General features: G+C 45.6%; 2 protein-coding genes across 5 annotated transcripts; one reads left to right on the forward strand and one right to left on the reverse strand.

Annotated features, from left to right (window-relative positions):
* Positions 1–555: 555 nt before the first annotated feature.
* LOC131915468 (translation machinery-associated protein 7-like) lies at positions 556–7,179 on the reverse strand. The gene is made up of 2 exons (XM_059268765.1): positions 6,131–7,179; positions 556–1,480 (listed from the first exon to the last, which is right to left on the reverse strand). Exon 2 carries the CDS (start codon positions 1,385–1,387, stop codon positions 1,193–1,195), a length of 195 nt encoding a protein of 64 aa, XP_059124748.1. The 5' UTR covers positions 1,388–1,480; positions 6,131–7,179; the 3' UTR covers positions 556–1,192.
* LOC131915467 (serine protease 44-like) lies at positions 6,599–10,954 on the forward strand. 4 transcript variants are annotated; one of them, XM_059268761.1, is made up of 5 exons: positions 6,599–7,016; positions 7,303–7,459; positions 7,971–8,230; positions 9,166–9,320; positions 10,032–10,954. In XM_059268761.1, exons 1-5 carry the CDS (start codon positions 6,614–6,616, stop codon positions 10,266–10,268), a joined length of 1,212 nt encoding a protein of 403 aa, XP_059124744.1. In that variant the 5' UTR covers positions 6,599–6,613; the 3' UTR covers positions 10,269–10,954. The 4 variants fall into 4 exon arrangements, with proteins under 4 accessions (XP_059124744.1, XP_059124746.1, XP_059124745.1 ...); XM_059268763.1 differs by having other exon boundaries at positions 8,166–8,230; XM_059268762.1 differs by having other exon boundaries at positions 7,303–7,426.
* Positions 10,955–17,225: the final 6,271 nt, after the last annotated feature.

The following is a 17,225-nucleotide window of genomic DNA, read 5'->3' on the forward strand; positions in this document are numbered from 1 at the left end:
GTGGTGTATATACATACTTGCAGGGAAAACATTCATACACATAAAACTTAAAAGAAAAAAAGTAGACAGCATAAAATAAATACATTTTCAGACATCAGAGGACTGCACTCTGGGAAAGAGGAGAAACAAGCGAGTAAGTCTTAGGGTAACACTGGCTTTCTATGACTGGGCAGTTTTCAGATGGCCCAGGGAAAATCCAATAGAAGAGGGCGATATCATAGATAGTGGGGATTGGAGCTGAAGATGGCTAGAGGCCTGATGGTTTCAGGTTGATACTGCAGACCTGAGCGTTGGCAGATTGCGGCTCCTCTGCATTTCAGGACATAGGCTGGGCCAGTGAGATGGCTCAGCAGGTCAAGGTGCATGCTACCAAGCCTGACTACATGGTTTGATCCTGGGAACCATGTGGTGGAAGGAGAGAACTGACTCCTGCAAGTTGTCCTCTGACCTCCACACATGTGCACCTCACACACCCCAAGACGCGCGCACACACACACGTAAATAAGGGGCTTTGTTTGTTTGTGTTTTTTATTTTTTTTAATGAGTTGGTTTAATTAATTCAAAGTGACGCAGAATTCAGAGTACAACAAAGATGAAACAGCTCTGGTAGGATTTCGGACTGAGTTTACTTTAAATTCACAGCTGAGGTAGGAATTGCTGAACACTAGAGACAATGAGCCATTGGATTATTTATTATTATAATTTTTTCCACAGCCCAGTCTCTTCTTTGAGCAATAATCTTTTATAGCTGCATAGAAATCTTTCAAGTCAAGTGTGTGAAAGGGTACATGCTCCTAGGATAAAGCCAAACAATACAGGGCTGTGGGCATCTCTGGGCTCCCCTCTGCCCCGCCGGAGCTGAGGACCGAACCCAGGGCCTTGCGCTTGCTAGGCAAGTGCTCTACCACTGAGCTAAATCCCCAACCCCTATAATTTTTTTTTTTTTTTTTTTTTTTTTTTTTTTTTTTTTTTTTTACAAAAGTTTATTACAATGTACAACAGGCTCCAGGGCAACACTTCATTCTAACTATAGGTGGCAAAGATGTTATTATAGTAGGGAATCCAGATGTTTAACAGGCTCCAGGGAAACACTTCATTCTAGCTGTAGGTGGCAAAGATGTTCTGGCAGGGAATCCAGATGTTTAAATAGGAATGGAAGAGGGTCACCATCATCTCAGATATGAGGAACAGCTTACTTTTTGCCAGATTTCTTAATTCCACCTGTGGCCAGGGGTCCCTTGCCCGCGGCCTGGGCTTTTAGCTCCTCGGGTTTCTTCTGCTTCTCTTTCTGTTTCTGCTTGAAAGCCTTATCTTCCTTGTCCATCTCCTTGGCCTTCTTCTTGGGCTGTTTCAAGGGCTTCTTTTTGCCACCTTCGCCGCCCGACATGGCACCTACTGTTTTTGTTTTTCAAAGACAGCCTATTGGTATGTGTCCACAGTCTGGGCACTTGGGAGGTGGAGTTAGGGGTGAGTTGAGAACCTGTTTCAAAATGAAAAAGGAAGAAAGGAAAGTAAATTGCCTGATTCTGCATAGACTTACGGTAAGAATTATAGTTACACTTTTGTTTTGTTTTAGGAAAAGGTCTCACATGGCCTTCAACTTGCTATGTATCCAAGGATGGCCTTGAACTTCTAATCTCTTTGCTTCCATCTTCCAAGTGCTGGTATTATAGGCATGTGCCATCATATCTTGCTTCATTTATAATTTTTTGTGTGTTTTTTTTGAGACAGGGTTTCTCTGTATAACAATCCTGGCTGTCCTGCAATTTGCTCTGTAGACCAGGCTGGCCTTGAACTCAGAGACCCGCCTGCCTCTACCTCCTGAGTGCTGGTATTAAATGCGTGCACCACCATCTGGCTTGACTTATACATTTTTAAGGGCCATATTTTATTTTTAGTGTATATGTATTTGTGTCTATGCACTTGGGCACGCTTGCACACTGGCCAGAAGTCAATGTTGGATGTTTTCTTCAATCACTCTCCACTTTGTGTTTTGAGACAGGATCGCTCTCTGAACTTGGAGCTCACCAATTTGGCTAGATTGGCTAGCCAACAATCCTGAGAGGTCCTCCTCTCTCTACCTCTGAAGTTTTGGGATTGCAGGCATACGCTGAAGTGTCTGTGCTTTTTTTATATGGGTTTGGGGGATTGAGCTCAGCTCCTCACACTTGTATGGCAAGTGCTTAGCCATCTCCCCAACCCCTAGAAGGTTATCTTTTAGAAAAGAACACAGTTGGGATTATATTTATAGACTGCAAAGTCTATAAATATTAACTAAAATCTCTCTGTTCTGAAAGGTTGTTGATTCAAGGATCACAGGTTATAAATAGGCAGAGAAACAGTATACAAAAATTTGTATAGTGATCCCTCTTAATCTGTGGCTGAATGCTGATCTTCACAGGCATTTCTAGGATGCTAGATAACATGGATGCCAGGCTACCAGAAATTGAACAATTCTTAGAGGTCACACAGTCATGGGCAACATCCAACCAGGGAGGATGCCCTGCTTAGTCACCCGGCAGTCAGGAGAGACTGTACAAAACGTAACTGCTGGTATCCAGGCACAGGTCACACAAAGAAAAAAATCACCTTAAGTAGATCTGAGAGTCCAGGTGTCTGCTAGATATCAACATTCTTAAAGGACAGACAATTCACCAGGTAGTCAGCAATGTGATGATGTTCACAGTATTCAGTAGTCATTTGATATTTTTGGAAATCGTGAAAAAGCAGGAAATTTTGGACAACTGAGAGACTAGTCAACAAAACATTAAGAAGTATTAGCAATATGAATTAGCAGAGGAAAAACTTCAGAATGCATATTTTATTTTATTTTATTATTTTTAATATTTTTATTTGTTTCTTTCTGTATAGTAGTTATTTGATGAGATCTAAAGCTTTAGAATACAATTACCAAATAAAACAGCATCAAAGAAAAATAATATTGAGAAAGAAAACCATAGAATCCCACAATTCTGCTTTGGTAGTGAACTGTAAGTAACATGGAGAAAAGTATAAATTTTGATTATATGAGTTTGGCCATATTCTGATCATCTTAGAAATGTATGCCTTTCTTTCTTTCTTTCTTTCTTTCTTTCTTTCTTTCTTTCTTTCTTTCTTTCTTTCTTTCTTTTTTATAGTATTTTTATTTTATAACTTGCTTAATTTCACATATCAGCTACAGATTCCCCTGTCCTCTCTCCTCCCACCTTCCAGCCCTCCCCCGCAATCCACCCCCCACTCCCACCTCCTCCAAGGCAAGGTCTCCCCTGGGGAGTCAGCCCAGCCTGGCAGACTCAGCCGAGGCAGGTCCAGTCCTCTCCTCCCTACACCAAGGCTGAGCAAAGTGTCCCAGCATAGGCCCCAGGCTCCAAAAAGCCAGCCCATGCACCAAGGACAGGTCCTGGCTCCACTGCCTGGGGGCCTCCCAAACAGTTCAAGCTAATCAACTGTCTCACTTATCCAGAGAGAAATAGATGAGATCTACATGAGCAAACTGGGGGTGGCTGGGTGGGGGTAATGGAGGGCAAGCATGGGGGGGGGGGGAAGAGAGCTTGGGGAGAGGGAGGTCCCAGCTGGATCAGGAGCAGAGTGGGAGAACGGGAAGGGAGACACCATGATGAATGAAGACCCCAGGGGAATAGGAAGAAGGAGTGCTAGAGAGGTCCCCAGAAATCCACAAAGATACCTCCACTATAGACTACTGGCAATGGTCGAGAGAGTGCCTGAGTACTGCTCTGGTGATCGGATGGCTGAAGACCCTAACTGTCATATGGAACTCTCATCCAGTGTCTGATGGAAGCAGATGCAGAGGTCCACGGCCAAGCCCCAGGTGGAGCTCTGGGAGTCCAATCAGTGAGAGAGAGGAGGGATTGTATGAGTGAGAGATATTGAGACCATGATTGGAAAAAGCACAAGGACAAATAGCCAAACTAGTGGAAGCCCATGAACTGTGAACCAACGGCAGAGGAGCACCCATGGAACTGGACTAGAATGCATATTTTAAATTTGTTTTTGATAATTTCATACATTGATTTATATGATGTATTGTGATTAGATCAAACTTCCATTTCTCTCATCTGTCTCCCTCTCAGCTCTTCCGTCTCCTCACCAGTTCATTCCAATTGCTCAGTAACGCTTTGTGGTACTGTGAGACCAGAGCAGGAGCAATATACCTGCAAGTTAGTGGGAAGCCAGAACACAAACAATGTATTTTGCAGGTTAGGAGTTCTGCTTATAGTTAAAGAATAAGTTCCTATTTGTCCTGTGAAGTCCTTGCAAGTTAAGATTTCTATTTGTTCTTTAAAAAAAAAAAAAAAAAAAAAAAAAAAAAAAGGGCTGGAGAAGTGGCTCAGAGGTTAAGAGCACCGACTGCTCTTCCAGAGGTCCTGAGTTCAATTCCCAGCACCCACATGGTGGCTCACAACCATCTGTAATGAGATCTGGCGCCCTCTTCTGTGTACATAATAAATAAATAAATCTTTAAAAAAAAAAAAAAGATTTCTATTTGTAATTAAGAATAAGTTCTTGAGCCTGGTGGCTCATGCCTTTAATCTCAGCATTCAGGAGGCAGAGGCAGGCTGATCTCTGTGAGTCTGAGGCCAACCTGGTCTACAGAGTGAGTTCTAGGACAGTCAGGGCTACACAGAGAAGCAAACAAATGAACAAAAAACAAACAGACACCCCAAAAAAGAAAGGAGGGGAGGAGAATGAGTTCCTGTTTCTTAGATCTGATGTGAACTGCAAAACATGTTTTTTCAACCTACACGAAACTTTCCACCCAACCCCGTGACGTATTCCCTTACCTTTGGTCCTTCCCTTTCACTGTCTCTTTCTAACAGTGTATAACAGCAAACTCTCTCGCCCCTGTCAACACCTCATCTCTCCTACAAAAGAGACCTCAAGAGGCCGGCAGGGCCTAGGCTCTCAAATCCCGATTTAGGGTGAGACAGCTGGCTGGCCAGCCCAGGCACGCCCCAAAATACAGCTGGCTTTAATTGGACAGTTGTGGATGTGCTGTTTTCTCCTCACTGTTCTCAGGGTTAACGGTATGAACGTAAGGCTGTCTATCTGTTCACTCACTGAAGGATATCTGGATTTGCAGTGATTTCTTTTTATAGCTGTAACAAATTACCACCGATTTAGTGGCTTGAAACAACCTAACTGTAGTTTGCAATTCCGGAGGTCACAGGTGCTAAAACCAAAGTTAGCTGACTTGTTTCCTTCTGGAGACAGAGGAGGAGAATTTTGTTTTGTTTTTTTTTGTTTGTTTGTTTGTTTGTTTTTGAGTTGAGGTTTCTCTGTGTAATAGCCCTGGCTGCCCTGGAATTTGCCCTGTAGACCAGGCTAGCCTTGAACTCAGAGATTGCCTGCCTCTGCCTGCTGAATGCTGGGGTCAAAGGTGTGCGCCACCACTTGGCAAGGGGGGGATTTTTTTTTTTTTTTTTTTCGAGACAGGGTTTCTCTGTGTAGCTTTGCGCCTTTACTGGAACTCACTCTGTAGACCAGGCTGGCCTCGAACTCACAGAGATCCACCTGCCTCTGCCTCTGCCTCTGGAGTGCTGGGATTAAAGGTGTGCCCCACGCCGGGCCTGAGGGGGTGGGGGGGATTTATTTGCTTTCTGGCTCCAGTTTCTAGAGGCTGCCTTCATTCCTAGATTTGTGACCCCTTCCTCAGCCTTTAAAGACCACAGTGAAGTATTATCAACTTCTCCCCTCCCCTCCCCTTCCTGACATCTCTTCTCTTGATTTCAACTGTCTTGTTGATAAATAAAAAAGCTTGTGATTACAGTGGGCCCACCTGGATAGCTCAGATAACCTTCTTGTGTCAAGAGCCTTAATTTAATCCATTCCATTTGCTAGGGGCCGAGTAAAGTAACATGCTCATAAGTTCCAGGGATTAGAACATGTATGTTGTGGGGAAGGCAAAGAGTTTTACTGCTGTGTTATTTTCAGCTGTTGATTTTGATGAACAAAGATATTAATACTATAAGCGTTTATACGGGTTAATAGAACATAAATCCTTATTTCTTTGGGATAAATATCCAGGAATATAAGTACTGAAGTGTATTGTAATTGCATTTTTTATTGTATAATAAACAGCCAGTGTGCTTTCCAGAGTAGTTGTACTTACATTTCCACCACAGTGCGTGGACAGCCTTATCTCTGTACCACTGTCAGCATTTGAGGTTGTTACGGGTTTGTTTTTGAAAGCCCGATAAACTTGTACTGATGTCTCATTGTGGTTTTAATTTGTGTTGTGCTGATATGGCTTGTGGGTCTTGAAGATCTTGTGGGCGTTGACTTTTCAAAAAGGTAGTAGCGTCCACCCTGATGCAATGGTTAGTAACATTAGGTGCAACATTTCTGCTAAGGAGTTTTACTTTTGATTACCGATCACCAGGGAAGGGAGATTTGGGGAAAGGCCTGGTCAAGCCCGAGAAGCTCCGTTGTGCATCCTTGCATCATGGATGCTTCTACGTGAATTGGGGGCTCCTAAGCAGGGGCTCTCTACGGCCAGGGGCCCAGGCTAGCCACTCTATCTGGGTCACACCCTGTCCTGTGGGTCAGCTGGGAAGGGGATGATGCGCCAGTCAGGCCTGAAAGCAGCCGCGTGATGGAACCGGTTCCTCCCAGAACTGTGCGCAGCCTCGGTAACTGCCATGAGGAGGCTCAGATCAGAGATAGAGGCCGAGGCCTTCGTGGTGGTATGGCCTTACCAGGCAGCGCCTCCCTGGGCCTCTTGGCCAGGTTCTTGCTGCTTCAGACACAATTGGGCGAGGCCCGGATGGTTCCAGGGACGCTGTCTCTTGCTCCTCTCCCCTTGGAGGATGGCCTCGATGGCCTGGGTGCACGCCCCCGGGAGAAGCCCCTCACAGGGATACCTGAGACCTCGCAGGCCCCCCAGCCTGCGGGGGGCGTGATGTCCCCTAACTCAGTGGCATTTACTCCCGATCACTCTTTTTCAACCATAACTCTGTCACAGGAACGGTTTCCAACATGGATTCCAACCACTGCAGGTGAAGTTTCTGGGCCATGGTTTGCCGCAGAGAACTAGCCTGGACCTACGGGGATGGGACCCTGACGTACAGGAGGATCTTGGGTCCTTGGGTGTGGGGTTGGGCTCTGACCCTGACGAGTCTTAGGGATCCACACCTGCCCTGGGGTTATTTTCGGGGACGGGGTGGGGGTGGGGGTAGGGGTGGGGGAGGGGGGGCTTGTTCTGCAGGTTCTAAGGATCTGGCTGGTGCTGGACCAGCAACAGCCTTACCCTCAGCCCCTCCTCCCTTCACCAACCTGCTCCAGGTTGTGGCCGCAGAAGTTCAAGGATAGTTGGCGGAAAGCCTGCCGAAGAGAGGAAGTGGCCCTGGCAGGTGAGCTTGCAGGTGGAGAACTATCACATCTGCGGTGGCTCCCTCATCAGCAAATGGTGGGTGATGACTGCAGCCCACTGTGTGTATGGGTGAGTGCCCGGGGATCTGCGCTTGGGCCCCTAACCACGTTCTATGGCCTGTCTGTCCCTCTTGCTTTCTATTTGGAAAAAAAGGAGCCGGTGGTGGTTCACGCCTGTAATCCCAACACTTAGAAGACTAAGGCAGGAGAATTGCCAGGAGTTAGAGGCCAACTTGGTCTACATAGTGAGTTCCAGGCCAGCCTGGGCCACAGAATGAGAGAGAACCCACCTAAAACTATAGGGCGTGCGTGGGAGATGACAGTCGTAGGTTTTGTTGTTGTTTTTAAAGTTCAGTTTTGGTTGACACCTGAACATTTGGATTTCTAACACAATCCCAGGTGACGCTGAGCAGAGACCACACTTGGAGAACCGACTGGTGGCTGGATGGGGCGGTTAGGTGTCCTGGAGGGAACATGGTTAGAACAGAGGGAGGAGCTGGTGGCTGTCTCAGGAGGATGGGACTGGGCTGGGGCGGCTGTGTGGGGAGGAAGTGTGTAGACCCTTCAGGATCTCTTTGCAGCCATCTGAATTATGTAGTATCGATGGGAGAGATTAACCTGTCGTCCAAAAATGCAGTCAACATTCCTGTCCAGGACATCATTGTTCACCAAGATTACTCTGTTATGGGATCCATTGTGAATGACATTGCCCTTGCTCTGCTGGCCTTCCCTGTGAACTACACTGTCTCCATCCAGCCTGTCTGCCTCCCTGACAGGGCTTTCTTGGTACAAGCTGGGACCCAGTGCTGGGTGACCGGATGGGGCAGAACATTTGAAAGAGGTGAGCCTAAACGAAGACCTCAGCAACTATAGACCAGGGAGCAGACTGCTTTGTAGACTGGGATTGGCCTACAAGCTAAAGGGAGGGGCAGGGAGCTAGAGCTTCTAGCAGGTGGATAAGGGAGGGGAAGAGAGAAGATGCTATGAGGGAGCAACTATTGGTGGATTTCTACTGGTTTGCTAGGGCTTGAGGACTTAGGTACCAAACATGGTGGATACTCACCAGAGTGGACTCTAGTTCAGGGTGAGATAACCTGTTTGTAAGCTAGAAGTACCTATCTTGGTAGTAGGGAGCTTCTCGTATGTGAGGAGAGGCCAGGAAACTCAGTGAGTCTGTAGGGCAGCAGTTCTCAAACTATATGTTGCGACCCTTTTGGGGATCGAATAACTCTTTCACAGGGGTCGCCTAAGACCATGGGAAAACACAGATATTTACATTATGATTCATAACAGTAGCAAAGTTACAGTTATGAAATAGTAATGAAAATAATGTTATGGTTGGGGGTCACCACAACACGAGGAACTGGATTAAAGGGTCACAGCATCAGGAAGGTTGAGAACCACTGCTCTAGGGTCTCCTATTACTGGGAAGAGTGTAGTTTGGTACTTTGGCAGACTACCTGTCTGAGAGTTTGTGATTGTGTCCTAGCAAGATGCTCTCCTGGTGCATAGGATGCTGTCACTAGTGTTAGCGAGAACATATCACATGCTGACAAGATTTTGCCCTCACTTGGGCTGTCCTGTCTTCGACTTCCTTGGTTTGGACTTTGCATTGTCTTATACTCTCATTTCCTTCGGTGTCAGATGTGAATAACAGTCGATGCCTTTGAGGGTGCCCATGTGTGAACACGGTATTGAGACCCAGAGGAGGTACAACTGACTCCTGTCATTCCTACTTAATGGAGATCTGCTCTCTCCAAAATTATCTCCCTGTAGGTAGAGCATCAGGACAGCTTCATGAGGTTGAGCTAAGCATTATTCGTCATGAGCAATGTGATCAGATTCTCAGAGAAAGCACAGGAAAACTATTTACCCAAGTCCAAGAAGGGAGCGTCTGTGGCTATAGTGAGAGAGGAGGAGATTCCTGCCAGGTCAGTTCATGAGTCCCTTGCTGCCCTGCTAGCCTCTCCTCAGAACTTGCTAATTCCCAGACATTTGGGCCTGGACTGTGCCCCTGACCCTCCATGTACTGTTATTGAAGCGAACGGATTGTCAGAGCAAGCCAGCACAGCTCCGGGGCTAGTTTGACAGGATCTTCCAGGAGGAAACAGCAGTGGCTGGGGGTGGGGGAGTGAATCAGGGAGACAATAATTCAAATTCGGTGTTTTCAGCCCCTTCTGAGTGAGATTCCATGCACTTGGGGTAAGTGATTTACTCATTATTTCAGAAAAGAAACATTATGTCGGTTTATATTCAGTTATCTTTAAAAAAAAAGATTTATTTATTTATTTTATGTATATGAGTGCTCTATCTTCATGTGTGCCTTTTTACCAGAAGAGGGCATCAGATCACATTAGAGATGGATGTGAGCTACCATGTGGGTGCTGGGAATTGAATTCAGGACCTCTGGAAAGAGCTGCCAGTGCTTTTAACCTCTGAGCCATCTCTCCGGGCCCCACTTAACCTCTTTTAAAAGAACCGTTCATTTGTTAAAAAAAAAAATTAATTCGAAAATCTCATAGAAATTTAGGACGAGCAGGTGCACGTTCGGTTTGTATCAATCTCTCCAGGGCCTTGGGGGTGGAATCTGTTGTGCTGTCAATCAATTTCATTCCTGTTGTTTGTTTCTTCTCTTTCTCCAGGGAGATTCTGGGGGGCCCTTGATCTGTGAATTTAATGAAACCTGGGTGCAGGTGGGGATCGTGAGCTGGGGCATTGGCTGTGGTCGAAAAGGATTTCCTGGCGTCTATACAGAAGTGAGTTACCACAAAGACTGGATCGTTAGAGAACTGAGTCGAGCTTCGTATTGGAACTCATCAGACTTCCTCATCTTAAGCATATGCTTGGTGCTTCACTTGGGCATCCTGGTGACCCTGTGATCCCCTCGGTTCACTGTCCTCTTGTTTCTGAGCCCCACTAGGCTTCTCCTCTGACCTTCTTTCCCTGCCAATGCTCTTTCTTCAAATTCCACTTGGAATCCATTGCCTCAGTGGAGCGTGACCGGGAGTTTGGGGCTTGCAAAATGTCCTAGCCTGGTGCTCCGGTCATCGGCCTCAGTTACCAGTGTATAAGGGCTGTACTTTGCCTGGAGTGAAGGAGAGTGAACCATTTCCAGATAGAGGACTATCTGACCTGCCAAGTGGAGGAAGATAACTCATGGAGGCCTTGGAGATCATCCACAGAGGAGAGAGACATCATCAGTGTTGAATGGCCACAAGACCTAGTCGGTTTAATAGCTCTTACCAGAGACTCTGCCATACCAGTGAGTTCTGTGAGCACTCACAAAGAGACAGGGAGCACAGCACATTTCCCACGGAGTTGTGAGCCTGGGACTGCTACATCTGGCTCAGTTGTGGGTGGCAGCATTTCCCCCACACCACAGTGGGAATCCATCTGTAAGTACAAAACTTTTGCTACGTAAGACTCCTGGGAGCAGTCCTGTCTGGTACCCTCTTCCTCAGTAACCCAGCAGCCACTGCCAGGGCCACCCTAAGTTGTGTTGATGCAGTTTTGGAGAGGCTAGATTTCAGATGTGAACTGAATAAATGCGTCTCAAAACTCTGAAGTTTTGTTTATCTGGAATATTTGGCTGCTTATAACATACTCTAAGGAGAAATGGGCCCCCATTTATTAAGTTATTCAGACAGACAACCTGGTTGTCTGTCCCATTTAAGTTTGGTGGGTGGTCTGAGCCCATCAGCCCCACAGCACATATTCCAGACATCAGCATGTAATGTGCCTTCGGAGTCCCCCAGACTTTGGAGGCCCCATGTCTGTTTCTTTCTGTCTCCACAGGTTGACATTTTGTTGCTCTGGGCCAGGGATGCCCTCTAGCTGTTGCGTATCTTCTGTTCTCCAGCTCCTGGGCCAGAGCAAGGAGTTCAGGAAACATTTGGTGAATGAATGGATGAGTGGATGGGTAAATGAATTCTCATGGATCCTTTGTCGCCCTACACCTCTCTCTCAGCCCATTTCTCTGTCCTCATTTTCCTTTCCAGGTTGCCTTAATGAAGGGAAAGATTCAACAGAGTACACATAGGCTTAGCTTCCTGTTGAACACATCCCCGGCTCCCAGAAGTTTATGACTCCAAATAGGGTGTTCTTTGGTCTGTGATATGGGAGGGATTTCTGGGCATAGGGAATAGGAATTCTGTTCCACCCCGAGGGAACAGAATACCAAACACCAATGCTCACATTTTTACTCTTTCTGGCCAACATCTGTGGATTACTTTAGATAATTCGGGCACTAGTGTAGGGCTACACACAAGATATGGGTCACAGGGAGGAAGAGGCTTGCTGGGAAGACCCATGGTGACAGGGCATGGTGGCTGGGTACAACCCTTGTCTCTAAACAACATGATACGGAGGAAGAGGTGAGTGGTAGTTGGGTCTACTGAACTTACTATGCTTTACAAAAGGTGACAGAACATTCAGAGATACAGTTTCTGGTCACGAGGAGCAAGTGACAAGGCGATGCTCACTTCCTGTGGCCAGACTTTGTGGCCACCAAAATGAAACCAGGCTACCTGGAGAAATGGCTTGAACTATACCTGTGTGGAGTAGGTGATTTCTAACAGGAGCCTAGTATTTTCCGTCATCGCAGGGACTCGTGGGATCACAGTAAGACTCGGGTACTAATTAGAAGTTGTACTCCGTCCAGCAAAAGACGGGACCATAGGCGTTTCACTAGACCTGAGGGATCTAACGTGTTTGTGATACACCACTTCCCCCTCAGTGGCCACGTAGACGAATGTGCTTCTGTCTTCATCATTCCCCTGGAGATGTGGACAGAGCAGTGCAGACATTCGGGGCATCTGGTGCCCATGCTCCTAGCAAAGATGGACTGCCATGTTCCTTCCTCTGCTTCTTTCAGATCGCTGTGTAAACCAGTGTCTTCCATCTCTACTGCCACATTTTTTTCCTCTTTACATTTTTTGGTAGATTTTGCTGATGATTTTATGGTTTTCAAGGGCCCCAACCACATTGCTGAAATGTTGCTTAGCATGGGAAGGTTACTTTTGATTGACAACTTGCATTAATAAATTCCTAGGAGATGAAGCAGATCTTAGGTACATCTCTGAGGAGCAAGTCTAGAGATGATTAGATTATGAGGGTCAGAAATGTGTCCATAATATGATGGTGTTGGGAGGTGGGGAAAGATGGGGCCTAGCTGGAGGAGATGTGTCATGGAGGGTGTGTCCTTGAGAACCGTATCTTTGCCTTCCTCCTCCCTGTGTTCCCAGTGTTTGCTACACACTGCCACAATATGAGCTGCTCCGCCATGCCTTTCCCACCGTCTTAGGCCGAACCCTCAAAGACAGGGAGCCAACGTGAGTAATTACTCACCTTGAATTGTTTCTCTCAGGTCTTTGTTCATAGCAGTGATGAATCTGACTATCATGGTTGTTAAGGGCAAGAAACGATGGGTCTCATAGAGAAAAAGGAGTCTATTGGAGCAGCTCCCCTCAGATATTTAGAATGCTGCTGGCTATGAATCCAGCCATTTAACAGAGTGTACACAACCTCTTATTACAGAGATGCACAAACACAGGCTGTTGAATTTGATGGTTGGTTGATGAGAATATTTTCAACAGAAGCTTATCGGGACCCAAGCCTGTCCTCCTCTTAGGAGCAATGAATGGATTCGTGCTCATGTGACAGTATGAAACGTGACTCCTGTGGATGACCATATGTAACTGTGCATCTCACTGCTGTACAAGTGAATTGGGCAATTCTCGCTGCCTCAGTGGGAGCACAGGTCTGTGACACTTCCTTGTGGCAGCTCTATCAGGGCCATGACACCCCTGACAGTCTTGTCCTGTGAATAGTGACCTGAGGGTATAGAGAAGGGTGTCTTTGTTTCCTGGTAAAGGGCTCTCACCTTCTAGCACCTCAGGACAGTGGTCCAGGCAGAAGGAGGCAGAAGCTGCCAGGACTCTCAATGCCTAGTTTCAGAAGTTAGGCAATTTTGTTTCTATCATATTCTGTTTATCCAAAATAAGTCACAGTTGGTCAGAGGTGCATCTCAGTTGGTAGAGTGTTTGCCTGGCAGGTGTGAAACCATGGGTTTGATCCCTGACACCACCTAAAACTGGGCACAGTGGTGTGCGTGTGTAATCTTTGCCCTTGGGAAGTGCAGGCAGGAGAATCAGAAATTCAAGGTCATCCTTGGCAAGTTGGAGGCCAACCAGGGTTCATGGTATCCTATCTCAAAAAAGCCAAAAGTCTTAATGCTAGGTCAGACAATGATAGCAGTGAAATGAATCTGATTTCTTTTTCTTTCTGTATTGTTTCATTTTTTGGAGGGAGAGGGGGAGGCAGGACCTCACTATGAATGCCTGGCTGGTCTGAAGCTCACAGAGATCTGTCTGTCCCTGCTTCCTGAGGGGTGGGATTAAAGGCCCATGCCTGGCTAGTTTAATGTCGTGCTGAGTGGAGACACAATGTGCTATGCCCAAATTTTCTAATCTACCACATTGAGGATAATAAAAACTTCTTTAACACCTTTAAAATGGACTAACTCCTAATACTATTCTCTCTCTCTCCCCTCTTGATCTCCTCTCTAAAGTAGTGGAGATTAAACCCAGAGCCTTACACATACAAGGCAAAGACTCTACCACTGAGCTACATCCTTGGTCCCAGTCTCCAAAATCTTAATCAGTCTCCTCATTTGCACTTGCAACCCAAATGAATTAGTTTCTAGGTCAACTGGCTGCACTGTCACAAGAGGAGGTCAGCTGATGTTATGTCTCTCAGTGACAGAATGCAGCATTAGCTCTGTTGTTGACAAAAGAACTGAACCTAAGTCCAACTGTAGATATGTAACTGTAGATGAGTAGGAAATAGAGGACACAGAGGAGCAACCTAGAGCAAAACTCACAGACTATAGAGATAGATCAGAGTCCAGAGTCTTCCATGGGTGACACTCAAGGGACTGAGTACAGTGTAGTCATAGTTCTAAAGACACATCAAATGCAAAACAATCCTACTAGACTAGAGGGAGCACCCGAGGAAACGTGTTTGAGAGCTAGAACCATGAAGGAAGGTACCGGAGTAACGACGGAACCATTGACATTCCATTGTGCTACAGGAGGCACGTGGGAGAACTTCCTGACTGAGTGCTATGCCCTGATTGCAATACCAGCAATGCCATTATATATTGGTTCCAAAGCTTTATGTTTGCTTTGTTTGGATCTGTATGTCAGTTTTATCACATGAATTAAGAAGATAATGATAGAGCTCATTAGTAAAGCTACTGTTGTGTAAGACTTTGTGGGATAGGGCCAAGGAGAAGATTTTACTATCATTTATTTAATGCTTATTGGTCTGCAGGCTGATGATTTCTTCCTTTGGTGTTATTAAGATCCTAACATCTTTATATGTAGTAATTAAATGTATTTCAACAGCTTTGTGGTTTTATATGTGATTAACAGATAATAATAAACTGTGTTTACTTAATATGTTCAGTAAGTTGTCATATATGTGTATACATGTGCAACCATTACTGCATTTATTTTATGAGTATGAGTCTTTTGCCTACATGAATATCTGGGCATCCTATGTGTGCCTTGTTGCCCGTGGAGGTCAGAAGAGGGTGTCAGATCCCCTGGAATCAGAACTACAGATGGTCGTGAGCCACCATGTGAGTGGTGGGAACTGAACCTGGGTCCTCAGCCAGAACAGCAAGTGCTTTTGACCACTGAGCCGTCTCTCCAGCCCTGTTTTTATATTTAATGCAAGGTTTTGCTTTGTGGTCCATCTAAGTGTTAAAGCTTTTGAGGGGAAAGATATCTCTAATGCAAGTGTTACAGTTCTGAAGGGAAAGGTATCCTGGCAGTCGGGAGCCAAGGAATACCACAAAGTATCACACCCCACAAGAAACTCCACAGAAGAGATGTATCGGGAAAATGGGTGGCTGCCTTTGCTTGAGAGAGAAGCAGCAAAGAACTGAGAGATGTAGGCTTTATAAAGGGTTTCTTGGGGGCGGAGCTTTCCAGGGTGGCCTGGGATTGGTGGGATTTTGTAGTCTGATCTTGGGTATTTTACTCTGTAGGGCAGAGCTTGGCTGCCTGTGTCTTGAGGGGCTGAGTCCAGCAATTATAGCCATTAGAGTGTTCTGTGGGCAGAGCCTGGTGGTTGGAGGTCCTCAGGGACAGGGCCTGGCCTCCAGGGGTTTACAGTCCAGGCTAGCCTGACCTTCCTCCCCCAGCTTCCTAAGTGCTGGGACTGTAGGTATATGGGGGTTTTGACTATGTGTGTCTGTGTACCACTTGCACACAATGCCTGCAGAGGCCAGAAGAGGGCGTCAGATCCCGGAACCGGAGTTGCCAGATGGGTGTGAGCTGCCATGTAGGTGCTATAAATCAAACTCAGGCCTTCTAGAAGAGCAGTAAGTTCTCTTACCTGCTAAACCATCTCTCTCTAGCCCCCCTCTGATTCCTATGTACACTATCGTATCATCTACATACACCTTTTTAGATTTTAAAACTTTTTTGTGGTGATATATTGTGTACCCTAATGAAATTTACCTGAAGATCAGAGGACAGAGCAAGCCACAGCCACCACCTCTTTCCTCACCAACTCCTCAGCCCGAAAGAGCCTCAGCCGATAGGCCTCTAGCCGAAAAAGCCTCTAGCTGAAAGGGATGCTTCTGCCGAAAAGCCTTTAGTTCCTGTCTCCTCACGCCTTATATTCCTTTCTCCACCCAGCCATCCCTGGGATTAAAGGCATGTGTGCTTCCCAGTATTGGGATTAAAGGTGTGTGCCATCATTGCCTTGCTCTGTTTTCTCTCCTAGACTGAGTCAATCTCATGTAGTCCAGGGTGGCTTTGAACTCACAGAGATCCGGATGGATCTCTGCCTCCTGAGTACTAGGATTAAAGGTGTGTGCCACCACTACCTGACCTCTATGTTTAATCTTGTTCTGTTCTCTGATCTTCAGTATTAGGGTACACAATATATCACCATATTTCCCCCTTTTTGTCTAAAATAATAAAAGAAGGTTATAACTAATATAAGAAAAACTATATACAATAAATACAATCAAGAATTACATAAACAATGTCTAGTCCATCAACACTTGACAGATTCAGAGAAAACACTCCATAATTTATCCTATTTTGGTGAGTCCAAAGTGTTGTACCTCATTCACATTCCATCCTCTGACAACTTTGGGAGGGTCAGTTCTCCTTCTACCGTGTGGGTTCGGGAATCAAACTCTGGCATGTGCTCTTGGTGGCAGATACCTTAACCCACTGAACCATCTTGCCAGCTTAAAGTTTTGTTTTTCTTCAAATGCTTAAAAAAAGGGTAATGCTGGTTTTATAGAATTGTTTGACAAAATATTCTTTGTTCTGTAATTATTGTGAGAAAGTTTGTGTAGACTTGGTATTTTTTATTCCTTAAATGTTTGCTAGAATTCACCAATGTAGCCCTTTCTATATGGCAAGGATGTGTTTGTGTATTTCAGGTTATCTGTTTTTCTCTTTTCTTTTTTCTTTTCTTCTTGTTTGTTTTTTGAGACAGGATTTCACTGTGTTGTGTAGCCCTGGCTATCCTGGATCTCACTATGTAGACCAGGCTGGCCTTAAACTCAGAGATCTGCCTGCTTCTGCCTTCCAAGTGCTGGGATTAAAGGCTTGTGCCACCACCACCCAGCTTCTCTCTCTCTCTCTCTCTCTCTCTCACTCTTTTCTTTTTAAGGTTGTCTAAATTTATTTCCATAATCTTTTTTAAAGGTTTGTTTTTATTTATGTATATATATGTAACATGAATTGTTAGAGGGTCTTATAATTAAATCAAACATGGAGCCAGATATTGGGGTGAATGCTGGAAGA

Source organism: Peromyscus eremicus, chromosome 7, assembly GCF_949786415.1.
Source record: "Peromyscus eremicus chromosome 7, PerEre_H2_v1, whole genome shotgun sequence".
Lineage (NCBI taxonomy): Eukaryota > Metazoa > Chordata > Mammalia > Rodentia > Cricetidae > Peromyscus > Peromyscus eremicus.

Excerpts from the sequence above, each read along its gene's own strand:
- LOC131915468 (XM_059268765.1), bottom strand. The coding sequence starts at position 1,387 with ATGTCGGGCGGCGAAGGTGGCAAAAAGAAGCCCTTGAAACAGCCCAAG.
- LOC131915467 (XM_059268761.1), top strand. The coding sequence starts at position 6,614 with ATGGAACCGGTTCCTCCCAGAACTGTGCGCAGCCTCGGTAACTGCCAT. Across the intron at positions 7,460-7,970 it reads GCAGCCCACTGTGTGTATGG|CCATCTGAATTATGTAGTAT; the intron begins GTGAGTGCCCGG and ends ATCTCTTTGCAG. Across the intron at positions 8,231-9,165 it reads GGGCAGAACATTTGAAAGAG|GTAGAGCATCAGGACAGCTT; the intron begins GTGAGCCTAAAC and ends ATCTCCCTGTAG.